At 44.8% G+C, this 23,660-nt stretch overlaps 1 protein-coding gene across 2 annotated transcripts in view; it reads right to left on the bottom strand.

The window, feature by feature from the left end:
* Map3k5 (mitogen-activated protein kinase kinase kinase 5) overlaps nt 1–19,675 on the bottom strand; it is a 186,365-nt gene extending 166,690 nt beyond the window's left edge. For both annotated transcript variants that reach the window (XM_051175360.1, XM_051175359.1), the window contains exon 1: nt 19,213–19,675. In XM_051175360.1, coding sequence (XP_051031317.1) covers nt 19,213–19,675 — 463 coding nt within the window. The remainder of the gene's footprint in view (nt 1–19,212) is intronic.
* Nucleotides 19,676–23,660: the final 3,985 nt, after the last annotated feature.

The raw sequence follows: 23,660 nt of genomic DNA, 5'->3' as shown, positions 1-23,660 counted from the left end.
AGAGTACAAGCTAATACGTACCTTACGGGAAAATTAATTTTCCATGATTTTCTTATGAAAATCTGACTTTCAGCCAGTAACATGGTCTTGGGAGGCAGAAGCATGAGGATTGGGAATTAAAAGCTGGCTTTGGCTAAACAGAAAGAGGGGTGGTGAGCAGAGTGGAGAAAAGAGAGTCTGTACTAAACATGTACTATTCTTCTTATATGAATGGGTTATGCAGTGTTCACATTGCAGTAGGCATTTACATTATGACTTTAAGATACTGGAGGATGCACATAGATTGCAGGCAAACAGTACCATTTTACATATGGGACATGGGCATCATCGGATGTGGAGGGATGAAGAGGATGTACTTCAGCATTGTTATAAAGCTGTATTCAAATTTATAATGGTTTCCCACTCTATAAAATAGCAGAGGACCTAGATCCCACTAAAGTCACCCTTAAGGACATAAGAGACCTTAGTTGTTTTCACGTAGCAGGCTCCTTCCCCGTTCTACTGTGGCGACGACAGCACAGAAGATGAAGGGGCCATCATCAGAAACCCCAGTCAAAGCAGTGCAGCATGTGAAAGGGGGAAGGATATTGATCTGAAAACTACGGTATAGCATCAGCATCTCTACATATAAGGATTGTTTCTGATTGGACAGCTTCTTTTTGCAATGGACAAATACACAATGAATACAAAGAAATGAGCACATCTCAGAGTTGAGTGTCTTAAAGTCAATCTAGGGTTTACTAGAATCTAGTCAGAGCCGTTTTCCACTAAACACTGGTTAGGAAGCTAATATGAAGGAAGCATGAAAAACTAAGCAGCTTTGAAAAAAGGTGAACTGTTTCCACTTGCAGATTTATAAAGTGGGAAGCTGGGCAAAAAGATCTCACTTTTTAAAAGGGAATAATTTTTATACATAGATGGTGCTACATGCAATAAAATATTTCAGGTAGCTGAGAAAACAACAAAAGCATATGGCCTGTTCCTTAACTCCTGAAAGCCTGTGAAGTCTGCCTACTGGAGACAGATGAAAATAAAACTTACCTGGCCTTAGATATCTCTCCAGCTTCCTGGACAAGCCTCACACTTCTATAAACTGATTCCCACCACCAACAAAATCCTAAGCTTAAGGTGTCTCACCCTGAGTTCAAATACTCTACTTTAAGCCAATTAAATTTAGAACAAGATGCTCAGGGGCTACAGCTTAGAGGAAAGGCACATGCCTCTCATGCCTGGCATCCTGGGTTCTAGCCTCAGCACCGCCAAATATCAAATAAGGAAAACGCTGACTTTTAGTTGCATTGACTACACTTTACAAAATAAAATTAACAAGAAAATGGTACATTTAATCTGGTTTATATACATTTATTACTATCTTAACCTCACTCCAAAGGCTCTTGATGTAGTCCTTGGAAATTTATACTCCACGTTCTCACAAAGCAGGGCATGCTGACCTTGTCCTGTCTGTCAAGCACAGACAGCGGCAGGGCGAGCCAATGTGCTTTTGGTTGAGAGAAGTTTCTACTGCTTCTGCAAGACTGCCTTCCCTTCCTGCTCCTTTCATAAACATACTTGCTCTTTAATTGTTAAATTCTACTACTATTACTATGTGTGAGGGGGGGGGGGTGAGAACGGCACAGCAGAAGTACGTGTAGGGCAGAGGACAACGTTCAGGAGCTGGTCACCTCCTTCCATCGTGTGATCTGGGCACAGAACGCAGGCGGTCAGACTTGTACAGCAACTGATTTTGCCAGCCTAGCCATCTCCCGGGCTCAAAAACACACTTCTCAAAATCACATGCTCCAGCTTATTCACCAGCAGCCAGTCAGAACCCTCTCCCCACACCTAACATTACTTACTTTCCAGAAATTTCCCTGGCCCAAAGTTACTTAAGACTGTAATCTTCCATTCCAGTTATTTCTTTTAAACATTCAACTTGGGCTCAGCAGGTTAGGAGATTTGCTGCCAAACACACACACAGAAACAGGCAGACAGACAGACAGACAGACACTTATTGCCAAATACACACACAGACAGACACAGAGACACACCTCTAAATAAAATGTAACAAAAAATTACATGCATGTAAAAAGAAAAATTCACCAAAAGAGTCTCCTGCTTTTGTTTGGTTTTGACACCACCACAGAGCTGCCCCTGTTGCTAAAAATCTTAGTTCCAGGATGCTGCTACTGGGCAGCTTTAAGAGGTGGGCCAGAGTGGGAGTTTTTAGGTCACTGGGGTGTGCCTTCAGAGGACTGTGGGACCAGGGCTGTCTCTCTGAAGCTCACAATGTGAACAGTTTTGCTCAGCTCTGAACAGGCCAAAAAGCAGTGGGGCACCCCACATGGCCTAGAAGCCCCAAAACATGAACGAGACCAAGCCTTCCTCTCCATCAGCTGGGAGCTCAGACACACCTGATGGTGTCTGTGAGATTCTCCCCTTCCTGCGGGTCCCGTCTCTTGCCCACGCTTCTTTTTCCCATAGCTCATGCTTCCCTTTGTCCAACTTGGGATGCTGGCTGGTTCTAAGAATCCTGTCACATTACTTTTTGTTATTCAGCCTCTTCCTTGTAGGAACATCTACGTCTATGATTTAAAGTGTCTGTTACATCCAGTGCTCAATATTAGCCTTCAAATCCCTAATCTAACATCCCTTCCCAGCCAAAGTCTTAATACACACCCTCAGAATCCACCATTTCTTCTCATATCACTTTAGATAATCCTCCAGTGTAATGAATAACTATACATGCATGTACACACACACATACACACACACACACACACACAGAGAGAGAGAGAGAGAGAGAGAGAGAGAGAGAGAGAGAGAGAGAGAGAGACTATGTACTACATATATTTCCAAAGCCTGGTCTTGTATATCAGACTTTTGGCCCATTAAGAGTAAGAGAGTGATGTTACAAATTTCTATTCTATTTTTGGTTATGAGCCTAGCCTTTAACCGCTGAGCCATCTCTCCAGCCCTGCGAATTTCCATTAAGTGTGCCTATAGATTACTCACTATAGAAGACATGGGGAATGCCAAAGAAATGTGATCATTGCTGATAATACATTGACACAAGGAAAACCGACATCAAACCAACTAAGGGCTAAGAACTGAAACAGCTCAGAAACAAAGAACTTGCCTAACAGGCCCAAGGCCTCTGTGTGTGTGTGTGTGTGTGTGTGTGTGTGTGTGTGTGTGAGAGAGAGAGAGAGAGAGAGAGAGAGGGAGAGGGAGGGAGAGGGAGAGGGAGAGAGGGAGAGAGAGAGAGAGCAGTAACTAAAAGACAAGAGGAAGAGAAAACATAATAGATGTTCTCAATAAACCAATAAGAATAAAATACATGCAGGGCTGGAGAGATGGCTCAGAGATTAAGAGTACTGACTGTTCTTCCAAAGGTCCTGAGTTCAATTCCCAGCAACTACATGGTAGCTCACAACCATCTATAATGAGATCTGATGTCCTCTTCTGACCTGCAGGCATGCATGCATTTAGAACACTACATACATAATAAATACATCTTCAAAAAAAGAATAAAGTGCATGCTTATGGGCCAAACATACAGAAGCACAGAAGTACAGAAGCACAGACAGCAGTTACAGAGCTGGTCCTTCTTAGCTCTGTAACATATGATACAAGACTTAGGCAGCAATAGGTGTTTTTCAGCTGTTTAGTTTTGTTTCATTCTGTTTTGATAGTTTAGACCTTTTACACACATATATACATATATATTATGTTTTATTATATGTTAATATATTAAATATTTTATTATATGTATAAGTTTTATTGCTCTTATATTTATATATAATAATTTATATTTATATATAATATAATTATATTTAATTATATTTAAATATAATAACTTATATTTATATATAAAATATATGTTAATATATATTACTGTGTGTGCCTGCACATTCATGAGAGAATGGGAGCATGCATTCCATAGGCCACGTGCAGAGGTCAGAAGACGACATGTTGGGAGTCAAATCTCCTCCCAGAGTCTTTGTTTCTGTCACTGAGCTACATACTGTAGGGTGCCTAGCCTGCACTGGTTTCTGTCACTGACCTATGTGCCCCAGGGTACCTAGCTGGTACACGAGCGCCTGGTGAATTCTTCTGTCTTTGCCTCCCAGCTCACTGTAAGAGTGCCCGGGGTTACAGATGCCCACACTTCAGCCAGCTTTTTATGTGGGTTCTGGGGGTTGTACTCAGGTCACTAGGCTTTCATGGCAAGCATTTTACCTGCTAAGCCATCTCCCCAGCCCATTGTTTTGCTTTGAGACAGGGTGTCTTATATAGCCGAGGACAGCTTTGAACTTCCTACCTCCTCTTCCCAAGTGAGGAGATTACAGGCACATGTCACCATCGTCCGCACAACAGCTATTTTTAAATGCCTCATAAAGAATCAGCTCTGGTTCACATACTGAATCCAAAAAGCAAATAAAACTTACTTAGCAGCTTTAAGAAAGATCAGGTTTAGAGGGAGCAAACAAAGGCTACTAACTGAAACACACAATTTAAAATTATAGGGCTCTGAGAGAGAGAGAGAGAGAGAGAGAGAGAGAGAGAGAGAGAGAGAGACAGAGAGAGAAGGAATGTGGAAAGATAAATAGTTCTGTGATTATTAACTTATATGAAAATGGATGCTGGGTCACGCTCATAAAAGGCTTTGTGATATGCTGATTCGGGAGGAATTTCCCCTGTGATCACATTCCAGATATATACCATGGTTCAAAAGCTGGCTAAGAGGCTCTTCTTTGGGTAAATGGGACACTTACAAGTGCTGAAACGATGACTCACATAAGGAGAGATAGTCACCAGCATCTTCTACCTTAGCCCAAATCTCAAGTTCATTTTCCATGATTTAGAACTGAAGGCTGGAAGCACAGTAGGCCTCAGCGTCTCAAGGCATGGTTTAAGTCTTCTTTATTCTCTTGGAAATCTCAAATGTATTGTGGCTTATCCTCTGGCACAGAACTCTCTTTAGGCAATGCATGTCTGTCTCACAAACCAACCAAGAACACGTCAAAAAGCACAGAGTTTCTAAACACAAGTGAGGGTTGTTTCATGTGTCTGCCTTGCAAGCTAATTCCAGTGTGCCTAATAGTATTATTTTAAGGGAAAACAAAAACATGATCAAGATAGCTGTGCCCAGGGAAAACAAAAGCATGATGATGCACAAATACAACAGCACACGCTTGCCCAAAGTTCCTGAGCAGTGTCATGACACAATGGCAGTAGCTTTTAAGCATGGATAACTTCCTGCTTTCTAGGACCACTCCAGGATTCTACAGCCAAGGGTGAAGGGGAATGCCTACGATTCCAACACTACGAAGGACGCAGCAAGAGGATTCAAAATGTGTCGAGCCATGAAGCCTGGAAATAAGTCATGAGAAGAGGCGATTCTAGAAAATTGGAGAGTAGCCATCAAGAAGCTCACTGTTTATTTAGCAAGACAAAGACTACTTTGATAATCAAAATCTTTACTATGAAGACCCTGTAAAGCTTGGAAACTGGGGGGGAGGGAGGGAGTGGACTCTGTTACTATTTATATGTCACCACGTTATGAGAATATGTAACTCAGTATTCCTGGCAACTTATGGGTAGGTAAAATCTTCATTTTAGTAATAAATGGATGCAGGACTTGAAGAAAGGGAATGTGACTCTTGCACTATCAAGGTTTAACTTTCTGAAAGACATCATGAACACTCTTGAGCCCCAGGTAATGTGGTTATAAATAATATTCCATGAAGGTTCCTTTGCCTCAGACAGCTACTGATTCTCAGCTTGGAGCTGTCTGCTACTTGGCTGCCTTCTGGTGCCTTAATCAGAGTAAAATTACATAAGGACTCAGTCTTGACTTCTGAAGAGAGCCATGTAAGCCCATCTCTAACCCTGTCATTAATGAACACCAGGGAATGTTTACATGGTACCAGCTTTTATATCCTCTTGCAATTTTCCTTCTTAATTACTATGTCTTTACATCTAGCTTGCTTCTTCAAAAGAAAGTTGTTTTTTTTTTTTTTTCTTTTTTTAAGTTAGTGTGAACTTTAGTCATTTAAAAAATGGTCTGAGAGCCTCAAGATGGCTCAGCAAGGAAAGGATCTCAGGACCTGAAAATTCAAACTTGAAGGCCTGAGCTCCAATCTCTAGGATTCATGGGAAGGTAGAGGCAGAGAAGCAACTCCACACAGTAGTCCTCTGAGCTCCATATGTGTGCTGTGACTCAAGTCTCTCTCTTTCACACGTGCACACACACACACACACACACACACACACACACACAAAAATAAAAATTTGATATTAAAGCAAATTAATATTGATGAAACTAACGTGTCACTCACTTTAATATATGTTAAAAGGACTGGTCAATCAATTCCCTACAAATTCGTGGTAATGAAGACAAAGTCTAAGTGTCTGTGCAAAGACTTCATAATGCTGACAACCTATAACATCAGACTTCTGAAGCAACAAAGACAGCTCTTCCCCAGTGGCTCTCAGCCTTCCTAACGCTGTGACTCTTTAACACAGTTCCTCACAAGATTGTTTTTGTTGCTAAGTCATAACTGCAATTTGGCTATTGTTATGAATCGTAATATAAATATCTGTGTCTTCTGATGGCCTTAGATGACCCCTGTGAAAGCCATTCCACTCTCAAAAGGGATGTGACCCACAGGCTGAAAACCAGTGTTTTAAGACACAGACTAGAACTCCGCTAGGAACCTTGACCTGTGCTATTTCATTTCAGATTTACCAACAGTCAAGTGTACTTTAGGCACAGAAAATATTTGACAGCACTGGTTTGCTTGGCAAGAAAAAGTAAGCCGATTGTTCCATCATAACTCACATCCAAGTATGACACTGCTCTCTAATTCCAGCTGGCCGTGGCAAACAACTTATATCCCAAACCTGCTTTGCAGCTACCCATACATACCCACATTAAAAAATGCAGTAAGTCTGTAAACCATGCTTCCTGCTCAGTTAAATGGCCTATAACCCCTTTCTTACTCTGTTGTAGCTAAATAGTAAATACTCAGCATACCCCCAGAAGCTAGGAATTCTGGGGAAAGTGAAATTCTATTGTCCAGAATGAAGACTGAAAGTTTCACTGGATCAACCAAAAACTGTTTTGGTTTAGGCTTTGTCACAGTGAACATATGTTAATTCTATACATGTGACCCTCCCCCCAAATAATTTCAAATGTTACTACAGAATATATCCATAAAGTTGTTTAGTCCCAGAGACCCTCCCCCAAATATTTTAAGCTATTGTCTTATATTACTCTTGGTTTTCCTCCAAAATTCTACTGCTAAAGACACTGTACACTTGAGTCATAGAACACAGCAAAATCATGCTGGTATGGACCTAAGGTTTCAGCCCTGCTGGCTAGGAGTGCTAGAAGGTGCTATGCAAGCTACCAGAGAAACTATCTGGGCATCATCAAGCACAATGTTGTTTAGTCTCGGTGCATATTTCTGACTCATTAAAAAATGTGTGTGTGTGTGTGTGTGTGTGTGTGTGTGTGTACATACAAATATGGCCCGCTATTGGTAGTTTTTTAAGAGAGTGCTAGGGATCAAACTCATATCCTCATGCTTGTCTGGCAAACATTTTACTGAATGAGCTATCTTCCCAATTCTCTTTTCTTTTTTTATGACATAGGGTTTTGTGTGTCACCAAAGCAAGTCTCAAATTTGTTACTCTCTTGTCTCAGTCTTTCAAGTGTTGGTCACCACACCTGACCAACTAACTTAAAATGTAATGGGAAAACCAAAGTGTGTGTGTGTGTGTGTGTGTGTGTGTGTGTGTGTGTGTGTGTTATAAATATAGAAACTGGATGAAATGAGAAGTTATACCAGATATAGATACATACATAATCAGAAAACTAGTAATGAATTTGCTAACAGATGAAATACTGCTTAACACTGTGTTAAGCAAGTCTGTAGGTATAGATATTGGAGTATTTTCCCCTGTAAGGTAGAAAGCAATTCAATCTATACCAAAAGATATTCATATGTATTGCTATGGAGAAGAAACATTTGCATTTCTATCATGTACACACATAGCCGGATCAAGAGAAGGACAATCTAAGGGACACACACCTTTCAGACAGACAATTAGTTCCCAGGGCACATGTGATAATGCTCAGCCCTCCAGTGAATGGATCTTACCCACACTCATGTCTGGAGTCTCTTGCACCGAAGGCTGGTCAGTCTCCCCTGAGCTTTAGAGCGCTGTCTGCCTTTCAGAACTCCTGCACCCTTCTCCCTGTCTGTGAGCCCTGCTTTCTGAAGTTGATCCTGCCCTGAGAAGGCCCTAGAACATGGTGCTGCGACACAGTCTTCTAATCATGGGGGAATTCATGGTACCATTTGAACAGCAGGACATCTATTCCCAAAGTTTGGATGTAGTAAGAGGTACAGGTTCTGTGGTCATAAACCCACCAAGAATATGTCAGGATGATTCCTGTAGAGCCTGGAAACCCAGACTTATTACGCTGGGAAACTGTGCTGTTACCAGTTATGGGAGGGTGGGTGGGTCTTGGTGTTCTACACAGTTCCAGGTAGATTTATTTGTTTGGATTGAAAATAATTGGATTGAAATATTTTAGAGAATGTGTAACTGCTGTAAAGTTCTACATGCCAAAGTCATGAGTTTGGCTTTATAATTTCAGGGGAGTCATACCTAAATAAACATGATTGCTGTGTTCTGGGCACTGTGCTAGATGTTCTACATGAGTGATCGTACCCTTAAAAGAGCAGCAGGAGGCAGATGGCATCATTTGAATGGTAACTTCCTAAATGGCTGGGCCAGAGTGAGAATAGTAAACAAATAAAATTCCATTTAGATAATAAAAGGCAAATACAGATTGGAGATATTGTTGATGCTGAGCCAAGGCTTAGTTATGATTTATGCATAAAAAATGAGGCAAAGAACCCGTGTGATGGCTTAGCTGCATGAACCTGGCTCCCTGAGTTCAATCCTTGGAACCCATAGATGGAAGGAAGGAGGGAACCAAGTCCACAGAATTGCCCTTTATGGACCCTGTCACATGTGCAATGAAACAGAGTTAAATAGTTAATTAAATACTTGACATACATGTGTAGGTTGTGGTTTTATGTATTTCAAACCCACTGTTTACAACAGAACAAAGTAGGATTTCCCATGAGGAAAGAGTTTTCCCAGGAAGGGAAATGACAGAGCAAGGGCTTTCAGTTTCCTCCACAATGACGCCAAAGAGAAGGAAAACGACCCAGATCCATGCATGTGTTTAACAGCTGTGGTCTTTGCACAGATGCTGCACGAGTGTCCGAATGTCTCTTGCACCTTTCTGGTTCTTTTCCCCCTACTGAAATTGTTTACAAGTCACAGTCTAAGATTGTTTATTTTAGTGGTGCTGGGGCCGATCCCAGGGCCCTGCCATGACAGACGGAGGCTCTACCACTGAGATACACCTCCAGTCCCTGCGGTTGTCTTTTACTGTTATTGCTAGTGAGCTGGGTAGGGAAGAATGTGGAATATAGGGAATTCTCTGCTTCCTTAGCACCAGTTGTTCCCATGGAAACAGTCACATATTATAAATCCTTTTACTCCCAGAGACTTTTACCTTCTGTTTCAAAGCTCTCCAGTGCATCTGCTGCCTCAGTCAGTTAATAAAACCATCAGAACTGAACTATTGGGCATGGGTTGTCATATAGAAATAAGCCAGTCAGACTCAGAAGTGGATTTACTCAGGAAAGCAGGCACAGGCTATGGTTGGAGCCCGTCTCTGTACATCATTCCACAGAACTCACCTGGATTTAAAAACAAAAAAAAGCCAGAGCCCCAGCAACTGGCAAACCAGTGTTGACCTAGGCTCGTGTCCTTTGATGATGGTATTGATAGATAAATGTCAGCTGGTGTCATCAAACAGACCACAATGAAGTGTCCTCACCCCAGTTCATCCTGACAGTAATACTGTGACCACTGTAAAGACATTAGATCCCGTGCTTTCAATGTTGGTCACTGCAGAAGATACCTGCAGAGAGCATCTTGGCACACTGCACATATACCAAGTGATACAGTAGGGGAACAACCAGGGTTATTAAAAAGGTGGGAAGATTTGATTCCTAATCAATCACTTGATTAATGCTGACCAAGCCATGTATCTTTAAAATACAAACAACACATTGCCACATCCATCTCTTCTGTTCAGCTAAAAAAGATGGTCAAAAGTGGATGAGGTAGCATGGAACATCTTGCTTGGATTCCAATCTGGCCATGTGAAATCACGTATGTACCAGTGTGACCAAGATATACACAGAAATGCTGACGGGGAGGAGGAAAGCAGCATCCTCCGGAAGCAGGAACAACAGTCCTGGTCCTGCCTCTCCCAGCGCTGAACTATACTTTTCACAGTAAACATTAAGAAAGCTTGAATAGGACATCAAGAGGCATTTGACCTGGGTGTAATGGTGCATAGTGATAACTCCAACACTGAGCTGGGACAGGAGGAATGCCAGTGTGAGAGGCGCCACAAAGTAAGAGCCTCCTCAAAAACCATCAAAGCTGAGCAAACCGTGCTCTTAACTCCTGGGCCATCTCTCTGGCCTCAGGTCAAGTTTTACATAACAGATTGAGGTAATCAGATTTTTTTTTCGGTGTGTGTGTGTGTGTGTGTGTGTGTGGTATGCACTTGTTAGTGTGAGTGTATGCATGTAGGGGAGGGTTACATGCACATACACACGTGGAGGTCCCAGGTTAACACAGGTTATCTTCCTTCCACCACTCAATCTCTACCTTTGTTTTAAGATAGGGTCTCTCACTGAACCTGAAGTTCATTGATTTGGCTACACCGGCTGACAAAGAGCTTAAGGGAGCTGTCGTCTTTTTCCATAAAGTCACGCTCCGCACTGGAGGGATCAGCCACCACACCTTTCCTTTCTCCCTTCTCCCTCCCTCCTTCCCCCTTTGCCTTGCTCCCTTGATGTGGGTTCTGCAGAGCCCAGCCGAGGTCCTCATGCTGGCTCAGCAGGCACCTTACCAACCCAGCCATCTCCCAGGCCCCAGTGTAATCAAGATTTTTAAATGAGGAAGAGTTTCCTAGCTTAGGAAATACTTGGTTTCACATAGTTTGTGGTCAGTGAACAGATGGGCAGGCATTCCCTGATACTTCCTAGGGCCCGTGTGTCTGTTGAGCAAGAAGTTGACAGGTATGAATGGAAGAGGCTAAGAGGGCTGGACAGCACTGACTGGTCACAGGCATTTGCAAACTGCATGAAGGAATACAACTTCCTGAATGAGTGAATCATGCTGTCGTCCTCGTGGTCGATCACCCATTGTAAGAGGTTTGTTTGGAAGGAGTGTGCTCTGACACCCTCCCTGTGTGTCTTGCTTAGCACTAAGTCACAAGGCTCTGCCCTGCTATTCAAGAGACACTCTTCCTTCCTTCCTCCCCCCCTCCCTCCCTCTCTCTTTCTCTCTCTCCCACCCCCCCGTCTCTCCCCTCCCCCTTGTCTCCCCTAAGACAATCATCGCAGTGTAGCTTGTGTTTTATCTCTTAGTCTTTATGCTTTTTTTTAAAGTTAATATGAAAAAGAAGGGAGAGGAGAGGAGGGAAGGGGAGGGGAGGGGAGGGGAGGGGAGGGGAGGGGAGGGGAGGGGAGAGGAGGGGAGAGAGACTTAGAGTCCCTGACCAAAAAAGTAGTCCCCTGTGGTGGTACTGACTTGCGCTGGTTTTTGAGATGGGCTGGAAAAAGCTCTCAGAAAGCACACGGAGTCAATCCCTTGTTGGGGAAAGTCCTGCACATTCATTGGACTTAAGCTAACAAATCTCCCACTGCACCTCAAAGAAACTATGAACCAACTGAGCCCCAAATGGGAACTAAACAGAGCTCAAAGCGGGCCTCAGAAACAGGAAGCAGGGGTAGGCCCTGTGGCCACCACAGAGGAACTGACCTGTAGTGGTGAACTCCCAGGGGACTGGCACTGGCCAAGAGCATTGGTGAGACAAGGCAGTACTATGCATTACATGTAGGTCTCACTTGAGAGAGCGCCAGCTCAGGCTATCAGCTGATAATGCCTCAAGCAGGCCAAGCCAGCCAAGTTGAGGAAAGAAACCACAATCATAGAAACAGGAAGCAAGGCCAGTCGTGACTATTTTGGGTAAGGAATGGAAGCTCTTTTAGAAAGGAATCTACTTTTTTATATTGAGAACTTTTCTTTTCAGATGCATACACACGCATGCACGCGTGTGTACACATACACATACACACACACACACACACACACACACACACACACACACACACACGTGCAGTTTGTCCTGCAAAGTTTCTACTCTAATTCATTTAGGACAACGGTACTTTGTTTCAGTTAGCCAGTTAACCAAGAAACCAAGAGGCAGCACTGTGCTCTGGTTTTGGATGTGGCAGCAACAGATGTCATGCCAGTACAAGAAGAAAGCATGTGTGGGTGACCACAGGGACTATTCTTTTTTTTTTTTTTTTTTTTTTTTTTTTTTTTTTTAATTCTAACTAGCCAGATGTGGGTAGGTAGGTTGCTTGGTTTCAATGAATTTACCATTGTTTCCTCTTTTGAAAATTGCACTGAGGCGTATCTCTCTGGAGAACTAGAGCGACTGAAAAGTACAGAGACCATGGGTCAGTGCAGGCAAACACTAACTGCTATACTGACTGACAAAATAAAGTCTTCCCTTACCCATGGCATCGTGGGCGAATAAGGAACATTACTGAGGCTTTCCCACACTTCCACTGTGTGCAAAGACCCATCCTTTATTCTGAGGCTATGGCCCAGGGTCTTATGTAGTCCAGGTTGATTTCAAAGTTGCCCTGTAACTGGGGATAACCTTTTACTCCTTACCCCCACTGCCTCTGCTTCCCAAGCGCAGGCCTGGCCTACCACACTCAAAAGAGTTTCCTTGTTACTGTTGCCCTCACTGTTGTGGTTGCTGGTATTGCTATTTGGAGTGCCAGAGACCAAGCTCAGGTTCTTAGTGTGTGTGTGTGTGTGAGTGAGTGTGTGTGAGTGCCAGAGACCAAGCTCAGGTTCTTAGTGTGTGTGTGTGTGTGTGTGAGAGTGTGTGTGCGTGTGTGTGTGTGAGTGTGAGTGCCAGAGACCAAGCTCAGGTTCTTAGTGTGTGTGTGTGTGTGTGTGAGTGAGTGTGTGTGAGTGCCAGAGACCAAGCTCAGGTTCTTAGTGTGTGTGTGTGTGTGTGTGAGTGAGTGTGTGTGAGTGCCAGAGACCAAGCTCAGGTTCTGTGTGTGTGTGTGTGTGTGTGTGAGAGTGTGAGTGTGTGTGCGTGTGTGTGAGTGCCAGAGACCAAGCTCAGGTTCTTAGTGTGTGTGTGTGTGTGTGTGTGTGTGTGTGAGAGTGCCAGAGACCAAACTCAGGTTCTTAGTGTGTGTGTGTATGTGTGCGTGTGTGTGTGTGAGAGACAGAGAGAGTGCCAGAGACCAAACTCAGGTTCTTAGTGTGTGTGTGAGTGTGTGTGCGTGTGTGTGAGTGTGTGTGAGTGCCAGAGACCAAACTCAGGTTCTTAGTGTGTGTGTGTGTGAGAGAGAGAGAGTGCCAGAGACCAAACTCAGGTTCTTAGTGTGTGTGTTTGTGTGTGAGAGAGAGAGAGAGTGCCAGAGACCAAACTCAGGTTCTTAGTGTGTGTGTGTGTGTGTGTGTGTGTGTGTGTATGTGTGAGAGAGAGAGAGTGCCAGAGACCAAACTCAGGTTCCTAGTGTGTGTGTGTGTGTGTGTGTGTGTGTGTGTGAGTGTGTGTGAGTGCCAGAGACTAAACTCAGGTTCTGTGTGTGTGTGTGTGTGTGTGTGTGTGTGTGAGTGCCAGAGCCTAAACTCAGGTTCTTTGTGTGTGTTTGTGTGTGTGTGTGTGTGTGTGTGTGGTGTGTGTGTTTACCTGTGCTCATACATGTAGAGGCCACACGTTAGCATCAGGAGTCTTCCTTTCTTGCTCTCCACTTTGTGACCTTGTGTTTGAAGACGGGGGTCCCTCACTGACCTGGAATATACCATTTTAGGCAGACAGCTAGCCTCTTGTCTCCAGTGCTAGGATTACAGACTCCCTTTGCCAGACTCAGCTTTCACATGCATTCCGAAGATCTGAACTCAGGTCTTCAGGCTTCTGAAGCATGTACTCTACCCACTGAGCCATCTCCCCAGTCCCTTAAGACCTATTTTTTAGCATAAAAATAGCTTTCCTTTTTAAGAACATTATATTATTTTTTTCTTTCTCTCCATTAAAATATCCTTAATTGGAAAAAATAGTGTTGGTAAGTACATTCTGGTTCTCTTGAGTTTTTTTTCTTTTTTTTAAACTGGTTCATGGGAACTACTGGTTCATTAGGAATACACACTTCATTCTCTTCCTCCCAGTGAATGGCAATGCTTACAAAACCTGGGCTGGCCTTGAAAGCAGAAATGCAGAAGTCAGCAGCAAGACTTTCAAGAACTCAGTCTAAGACAAAGGGGTCCAAGGGTAGTGTTTAATTTTACCAAACAAAACTGGAAGTCCTAAGAAGGTGAGCTGGAGGCAAATGAGGCAAAGCCTGGAAAGGTCAGATATTGCGGTAAATAAGGATCAGGATAAACAAATAGGCCGAATAGATGTTTATTCAGGGAGAAATAACTTACAACCTAGACAGATGAACACCAGGAAATTCAACCCGATCCTCTCCTGTCCGAGTCACGCCAGAAAGAGAGAGCCTTCCTGGCCCCCTCCGACCTCCTTCCTCAGGTCACCTCTGCCCATCGCTCCACCCCCCAATGGGCGTGGTCAGTGCTACAAAAGGACTATCTCACTATAGTCAGATGTCACTCTGGCAAAATAGTGTAAGGGCCACTTTTAGCACAAACTTGATTCCATTGAAAACATAGTGTGGATGAAAATAGAAAGGCTAAGTGCCTAAAACTTCAGCTAGCACGTGCTTCCTTCTAGCTCCTCACTTAGCCAGTGTGAAACACTGAGCAGGAGATTGCAATCTTCAGTGAGTCAGGCTAAGAGGAAGGCCCTGGCAGATGCAATAATGGCTCACGGCAAAGAAGGGGGAAGTGGGCAGATATTCTAACCCAGTGCCCACCAAGAGGAAGGTAGGTGGCTTTGGGCCAAGCAAGGTCCCCAAGCCTTGGGAAAGACCCAAGTAGGTTAGGAGAGGAAGAAATCTGAAAAGGTGAATGTATTCCTACATCTTGCTGGTATCTCCTCCTTCACTGAATATCCTTCTTTTCCTGCATCCTCTCTCAGCCCCTGCCCTTATCCAAGATGATGTTCCTCCTACCAACAGATGAGATGCATCAGAGCAGTATAGGGTAAGGGACAAGAAACATCATTTCCTGAATGAGTAGTGAATGGGTTCCATATGCTTGAGCTAGCAAAGGCAGAATCTGGAATCTGCCACCTCTAACACTGATGCCAAGGAAACATGTAAAGCAATCTTAAATCATTTAACCTGAATGAACACGTACAACTTCTTTATTGTTCAGTATTTTCATAAGCAAACTAAGGAGACAGTGAAAGGCATTCCAGCAATACACTTAGAACTAGCGCCCTGTGCAGTATGTTTAAGAGCTGGGAATGTTGCTCAGTTGATAGAGTGCTTGCCTAGTTTGCACAAAGTCCTGGTTTCAATCCCCTGTGCTGCATAAATAGATGACTGTAAACCCAGGACTTAAGAAATATGAGCTAGAAGATCAGGAAGTTCAAGGTCATCCTCCATTGCTTAGTAAGTTCAAACCCTGAGCACTTTCCGTCTGTCCACAAAGGCAGCACCTTGTATCACTGACGCCTGTAGCCTTTACAGAATTTTACTGCCTACAATGCAAAGGGCTTGGAGCAGGTGTGGTTTGGGTTGGTATCTACCATCTCTGAGCGAGACTCTCACATATAAGGTCATAACTGTCTTTAAGACTCATGAATGGTTTTCACAACCGCACTAACTAATCATGACTCAGCTATACAGAATAAGAGAACAACATGGTTTGAAAACCAGAATAAATAATAATAAAGCCCAGAATCCACTGAAAGCTTTAATTCCAATGTATTCATTATAGACCCCAGTACACAGAGTAGTCACTCTCCTTCCGTATGCTCTGGCCAACCGTTTGTTGTCGTCTTGTAAGTAAGATACTAAATACTTGAGTCTCTACAGTCTTGCAAGTTTCTCTCACAGGTATGCAGCTTTGCCATAAACAGTCTCTCAAGAAATGATTGTGCCATTGAGGTCAGCCTGAGCTATACAATGAGTCAAAGGCTAGCCTGAGCTACACAATTTCAAAACCAAAACCAAATGAAGCATGCAAAAAGAGTACGGCTGTGAATGATAAAACTCTCCTAATTGACAGCTTTAGCTTGCAGGCTGGCTAAGCATAGAAACTGCCTGTCTCTGGGTCAGGGCCTTTTCTCTATACTGCTACCTTCACCTGGAGATTGACTCCTTATGATACCATTGGAAGGGCATGGTCCCTCCAGGTGGGCTAGGTATTTACCCAGTTCTGCTTTGGATTATATACTTATGAGAGAGGCTTTTTTTTTTTTTTTTTTTTTTTTTTGGTGCCAGAGGCTTTTTTGTGCCTTCCAGTAGGGTTTCTTTATTTGGAAAGTTCACCGGGGCAGAGTGGAGAGAGGATTGAATCAGATGTCTAACATTCCCCTGAGTTCTGTGTATCTGTGAAAGCGAGAAAGCATGCATATTGGAATTGGCGCTTTGGGGTCTGGATTCTGGTCCTGTTTCTTCTGTAATTTTAAGTGAGTCATTGAAACTTTTAGGAGAGTAGATGGTTGGAATGGTCTATTCTGTTCTTCAAAATTTCAATATTATTACTACAAATGACTCACTGTACTTCATAGAGATTTGTAACTGCTTCTTTATGGCCTGTCCTTGGTCCTGAGGAGATCAGAGACAGTGGGAGGTCACTCAGAAGCCACAGATCCCCAGCACCCACAAGAAAAGATAGGCAGGGGGGGGAGAGGGCAAACCTAAATGTTGACTATGACCAAAGCCCAAAGTCTTCAGTTTAGAAAGACAAAGTGGCAGGACAAAAATGGTACCATCATCACTCATCCCATCACAGCTTCAAGGTGACTGGTACCATCATCACTCATTCCATCACAACTTCATGGTGACTGGTACCATCATCACTCATCCCATCACAACTTCATGGTGACTGGTACCATCATCACTCATTCCATCACAGCTTCATAGTGAATAAAAGAATCTTCTAGCAGGCTGGGGGCAGTGGCAATGTGCCTTTATCCCAGCATTAGGGAGGCAGAGGAGGCAGATCTCTGAGTTCGAGCCCAGCCTGGTTTACAGAGGAAGTTCCAGAACAGCCAAGGCCACACAGAGAAACCCTGTCTCGAAAAAGAAAGCAAACAAAGATATCTTCTAGCTGGCAGAGACTACTCGGGCCTGGCTGAGTGGGGCTTGAGGCTGGCCACCAACAAGGGAGCCCCAGAGCACATCTGTTCCACTGCTGCTCATTGCGCCTAATGTCTCTGAAGATGCTTGCGAGCTCCTCATCCCTCAACAGAGCACTTCCTTTGACTCTAAGAGCAAATGTGCGTGCCCTACACAAAGGCAGCCAGAGGCCCCTATGAACCTTATGATCAGCACTGCACACTAACCAGTCACTGCCTACGCGTCCTAAGGCTAGTGATAGACTGATTAGTTAACCCACCTAGCAAGTAAGGAACACTCTTTTCCCAGGCCAGAACCCAGGAGTAAGTGAGATAGTGTTCAATGTCTGCACTCTTCTAACCTTCCTCCCTTCTGAAGTGATGGTATTTGGAGACTAACAGAGGAGAGCCTTGTTAGGAAAGTTTCCTTCATATTAGCTGAGAGTTGAAATTTTTTTTCCAGACTCCTAGGAAAAATATGCCCACTCTATCATTGCAATAAAAATAAGCTCAAGTTTTTATTTGGCTTTTTTCCTCTCATATCATTGGGTTCTTTGAAGCGTCTTCCAAATTATAATCCAAAAATAAGAGCGCTATAATTTTTTGAAAAGTTATGTTTATGTAATTTTTATAGCTAGCCACCCTGAGAGCCAAGCTATAATATATTATATTCATGTTCAGTTATGAAGACACAGACTGTTTAAAAAATGCCCAAACCAGAAAGTCCCAGTTTATTTAGTCTGGCTTCCTTAACATGAAGTTCTTCTTGTTCTTAAAATATTCAGCTTTGGCTTAATTCCAAAACAGACATAAGCCTACTTCAGGTGCTTGGAAGGGAGGCTGTAAGAGAATTAGACTGAAATATAAAACCTGAGATCACACATGTATGAAGCTTACTGTTTTTGAACACAGAAAGTCAGGTTTCCATCACTACAATTATAAAAATTAGCACTTCTATTTACTTGATTTCATTGGATTTCAGCAGCATGTTGCCATTCCTGACATTTGCTAACAGACGGCTAATTGCTTCAGTCATGAGCACACTCTGAAATCTGAAATGGGCTAAAAAGGGAGATATCCCCTTCCCATGGGTTATGTTAGTAATCACTATAGTGGCCAACCGAATCTCATTTAAACAGCACGGGAACTCTTTAAATTACGTTAAAGTAGAAACCCTTCCAAAGTTTATTTTTTAAACTGCTTCTTTAGGCACGATTCTAACAAAGATCACACACAGTTGGTGTAGTCCACCGTAGTTTTTTACTCTAGGATGTAGTGATTTGACTATTCAAATTGGTAAGAAGATGGGAAACTCAAGCCACCGATACTTGAAGGTGAAATGAGTAGGGCAAGGTCAGGCCATGCTTTGAAAACTCACACACATACTCTGCACGCGGCTGACAACTTGGCATAAGGCATTCAGTACTCCTAAGATGCATCGAGAACAGATCATCACCTTAGAGGGCCACAGGTGTGTGTAAAAGGAAAACCGATACTCTGGCTGGAGAGAAGTAATTGCAATAATTATCTTGCAAAGCTGAAAAAGGCTTCAAGCCTTGGACTTGGACCCAGGGGCTCCGCCGCATAAGTCAGAGAAGTCTCTTGCACACATACAGGCTCTTGCACCACCAGCACACACTCTCAGTTGGAACAGCGGGCGCCAGAATGGTCCCGCAACCTCTCTGGTGGCCCCCAAGGAGCATGATGCAAATAGGAAGCTTGCTTCCCGCCCCTGAGAAACAAAAACAAAACATTCTCCACGATGACGGCCAGGGGAAACACGCGGCGGCCACGGCGAGAAAGCTGCCACTCACCTGCATTGTAGAAACGGTCCAGCACGGCGGTTTCCCCGAAGTCCAGTTTCCCGAAATGCAGGGTCTCCAGGGTGGCGCCCACCGCCTCGCACGCCTCCCGCAGGCTCTGCAGGGCCTCGCTCTCCGCCACCACCAGCTGCCCCTGGCTCGCCTCGTTGATCACATACGCCACGGTGGTCCTCCGGCCGCCCCCGCTGCCAGAGTTGCCCCGGCTTCGGGTGGCGCTGCTCCCGGGGGTGGCAGCAGGGCAACTGGTGCCAGGTGCGGCCGTGCTCTCCACGTTCCAGAAACTACCCGGCGGTGGCGGCGGCGACAGAGGCAGCTGGCTCGGTTCGCCCTCCGCCGCCGTCGCTGTTCCTCCTCCTCCCCTCCGGCAGCTGCCGCCCTCCGGGATGGTGCAGAAGCCCGCGGAAGCAAAGGGCGGCACGGAAAATGTGATGCCCTCGCCGGCTTCGGTGCCCATCTCTGCCTGCCGGGATGCCGCGGCAGCGACGCCGGGGTCTCCTGCCCAGACGCACCGTCTGGGCCACAGCTCCGGGCTGCTGCGCGCACGCCGGGCTAGGCAGCTGCCATCGCGCGCCGCGCCTTCGCCGCCGCGCCGCCGCCTCCGCTCGGGCGCCCTGTCCCCCGGGGCCACGCCGCTGCCCGGAGGCGGCTCGCCCCTCCTCGGCGCCTCCGTGGCCACGCCGCTCGCCCGCTGCAGGGTGGAGAGTCCACGGGGTGGGGACGCCAGCCGCGGCGAGCGGGAAGGGACAGAGCTTCCTCCTCTTGGCGGGCGGACCAGTCGGCGGCCAACCTGCGCGGCCGCTGCGGCTCAAGGGCGCCGCGCTCGGGAAGCCGCGCTTGTCGCCGGCGGAGCGCGGGCCGGGCGAGGGCGCCCTCTGGGTGCCGCGCTACCTGGAGAACACCTTACGCGCGGTGGGCGGGCCGCCCCGGGCCGCGTCCCGGAACCGTGGTAGCCGCACCCGAAAGGACCCGCCTCTTTGCTCGGCGGCAGCTCCCCTGCATCGACTCCTCGGGCGCCTCCTCCTTCCTCCCCCTCCTCTTTCCCCGGATCGCCGCGCCCTGCGAGTCCCAGCGTCGGTCTCGCCGCTCCTTGCAGCCGCTCGTCGCCTCGGCCACCCGCCTCCGGCCGCCCACTCGTTGCGGCACCCTGAGCCAGGGCCCGCCCCTGGGGAGGGCGCTGCTGGGAAGCTGCAGCCTGGACCGAGCACACTGCTCCCAGACCTCAGAGAACGTGCAAAGGGGGTTGAAAAGCCCCGGTTACGCACCCCTGCGGGATGGCTCTAACAAGTGTCTCTAGCCTGCAGCGCTGGGCTCAGCCACCGAGGCCCGCACGGGTCCGCTTGCTGGAAGCACAGGAGTGAGCCTCGTGCCCAGAGGCGGGAGTATCCCAACTAGCGCCCCAGAGCCCAGGCCTCAAGTGGAAAGTGGTTTATAAGTGACAGGGGCGCTAAAATTAGACGTGGTTGGCTAAATTTATCATGGCAGCCACTGGTGCTTTTCGTTGTAAAATTTCCAGAGGCTTTCGACGTTATCATTAATGAGTAATTGATTAGCTCCAGTGCTGAATGACTTCATATTCTGGTGTATCATCTTAAAATCCCCCCCCCCCAAATGCCAGATGTTTAACATAGAAGATGCGTGGGAAAATTGTCATTGAGGGTTGAAAGAGAGAAGTTGATTTATTTCCTTAAAAAAAAAAAAAAAAAAAAAAAAGAACCACACACAAAAGAAATGGGTCGATTGTTTAAGTGCAATCAAAAAGCTCCCACTTACTTTGGGAAGCAAAACCAGATGTCTAAATTCCCAGAGAACTCTTCCAGGATGCTGTTAAGTAGTGTTAGGAACGCCAGGGCCAGCTACAAGAGATAAAGGATTTTGATTTCCTAACTCGAGGTTAGTACGTCAAATTATAAAAGAAAAAATGAAAATTGAATGCCAAGCTCCCCAAAGCCTTACTTGGTGTATAAGGGGAATCGGGGGGGGGGGGGGACAGTGACAGATTCAGACTAAAGCAATCCTAATTTTTTAAATGTTACAGCGTCTTGTTGTTTGCTTCCAAATAATAACGTTTTCCTTGTTATGACTCCCCAACAGTGGAAGTCTGGGAGACTCATCTGCCACTCAAGTTTCTTTGAAGTAGTCACTAAGTGTATTTTCTCCTGAATGGCATGGTTGCTTCCAGTTTATAAGTAGTAAGCACACATTGCCAGGCTGCTAAACAAATGCTTCTTAAGTCTCCCATGTGTCCATGAGTCCAGAGGAAGCAATCCACCCAAGATCAACACAAGGATGGAACTGAATTCATTCCCCTCACCATACACCGGGCAAGCTTCCTTACCTATTAGAAGTGGAACTAAATGAATACTTAATACATATAAGGGCAAGCGTTTTACAGCACATGAATGGAAATAACTTCAGGACTGGTATTCAAAACTCTAAGAGGAAAAAATTATAAACCTGATAACAAAATCTTTCCATGGCAAATGTAGAGTAGATAAATAAAATGTTATTTGAGGCGGGTGGAACACAACCGTGAGTTTCTAAAAATAGGAAAAAGATAAAAATTTCTTTTTAAAGAAGTATTTCACTTGTGTCTGCCTGTGGGTGTGTGTAAGAATGCAGGTACCCTCAGAGAACAGGTGTCAGACCCCTGGAGCTGGAATTACAGACGCTGTGGGCTGCCCGAGGTAGGTACTCAAAATTAAATTTTGGTCCTCTGCTAGAGTAGTATGTACACTTAACTAATGAACCATCTCTGTATGGAATATTCCTTTACACTGTGTGGATATATGTCACTATGATTGTCTTAATAAACAAGCCGACTGGCCAATAGCTGAACAGAATAAGTTTAGGCAGTAGATGCAAACTGAGAACCTGGGAGGAAGAAGGGCAGAGGCAGAGGAGCCATCAGCCAGACACAGGAAGCAGGGCATGTAGAAAATGATGCAATAAGCCATGAGCCACATAGCAGAGGATAGATAAGAAATACATACAGTTTAGTTTTAAATGTAAGAGTTAGCTAGTAACAAGCCTGAGCTATCAGCTGAGCATTTATAATTAACAAAAAGCCTCAGTGTGTTTACTTGGGAGCTGCTTAGGGACAGAAACTTCTGCCTACATTCCTGCCCCTAAAATAATTATTTAGAAAAAAAACAAAGCTATATACAATTCATGATCATGGAATACAGGTGACTCTTACTTAATATAATAAGAACCCACACTTTATTCATAAGTACAAATTAAAAATTGTATTAATATAACTACTCTCGCTAAATGTGCTGGCAAAATTCCTCAGTTTTACAAAACACATTTTGAGACTGGATCTAAGAAAATAGATGTTTCTGGTAGAATGGAAAATAAGGGGTGTGATGTTATATGCCTGTAATTCCAGCACTTGGGAGGCTGAGCCAAAAAGATCACATTTGAAGCCAGACTGGGCTACATAGCAACAACTTGTCTTAACAAAAAATACAATTAAAAAAAAACTGTAAAGAGACATTGTTAATACCTAGCAAAACTGCATATGCACTTATACATGACATAGAAATCCACTTATAAAGATGTATCTCAAGAGATGGGGACATGCAAGCATCAGAACCTGATGGAAGAGGAGGCCCTCTTCCACCCCAGAACTTAAAAAAGCCAGGCACACAATGTGCAGCTGACTCCCCAACTCAGGGAGCCAAGAGAGGACAGATACTGGTGGATTCCTGAAGCTTATTGGCTGGTCATCCTAGCCAAATTTAGGAGCACTAGGTATAAGGAGAGAGTCTGTTTTGAAAAATAAGATTGATTGTGAATGAAGAAGATTCTCAGAGTGGACATCCGGCCTTTATGTAACACACTTACATATGCACATGACTACAGACATGCACACATATACACGGGCTGTACACATACAGTCATGCATGCATATGAGTGCGAGTAATATGCAATCACTCACACACACACACACACACACACACGCACACACACACACACGGGGGAACAGAGGGAGAGGGGGAGAAAGACAGAGAGAGGAAAGAGAGAGAGAAAGAGAGAGAGGAGAGATTACATACCTGGAGTCCCCACCCCTGGTTTTTCAAGTTATTTACACTGAGAAAATTATAGAACTTTTTTTTAATGAATAATGAGAAACAAAAGTTACAGCATTTCACTTCCTTAAGAATATGGCAAGAATTTGTACTGTTAAAATATTTTTATCACCATGTATTTTGATTATATTTGTCACCCTGTCACTTTGTATTTTTTTTATTTAAATTAGAATCAAGCTTGTTTTACATGTCAATCCCAGTTCCCTCTCCCTCCCCTCTTCCCTGCCACCCATCAACCCCCATCCCATCCCCTTTCTGCTCCCCAGGGAGGGTGAGGTCTTCCATGGGGGATCTTCAAAGTCTGTCATATCATTTAGAGCAGGGCCTAGACCCTCCCCTGTGTGTCTA

This window comes from Phodopus roborovskii, unplaced genomic scaffold (genome assembly GCF_943737965.1).
Source record: "Phodopus roborovskii unplaced genomic scaffold, PHOROB, whole genome shotgun sequence".
Classification (NCBI taxonomy): Eukaryota; Metazoa; Chordata; class Mammalia; order Rodentia; family Cricetidae; genus Phodopus; species Phodopus roborovskii.
Note: the sequence above shows the minus strand (reverse complement) of the source record. Positions and strands in the feature narration are given on the sequence as shown.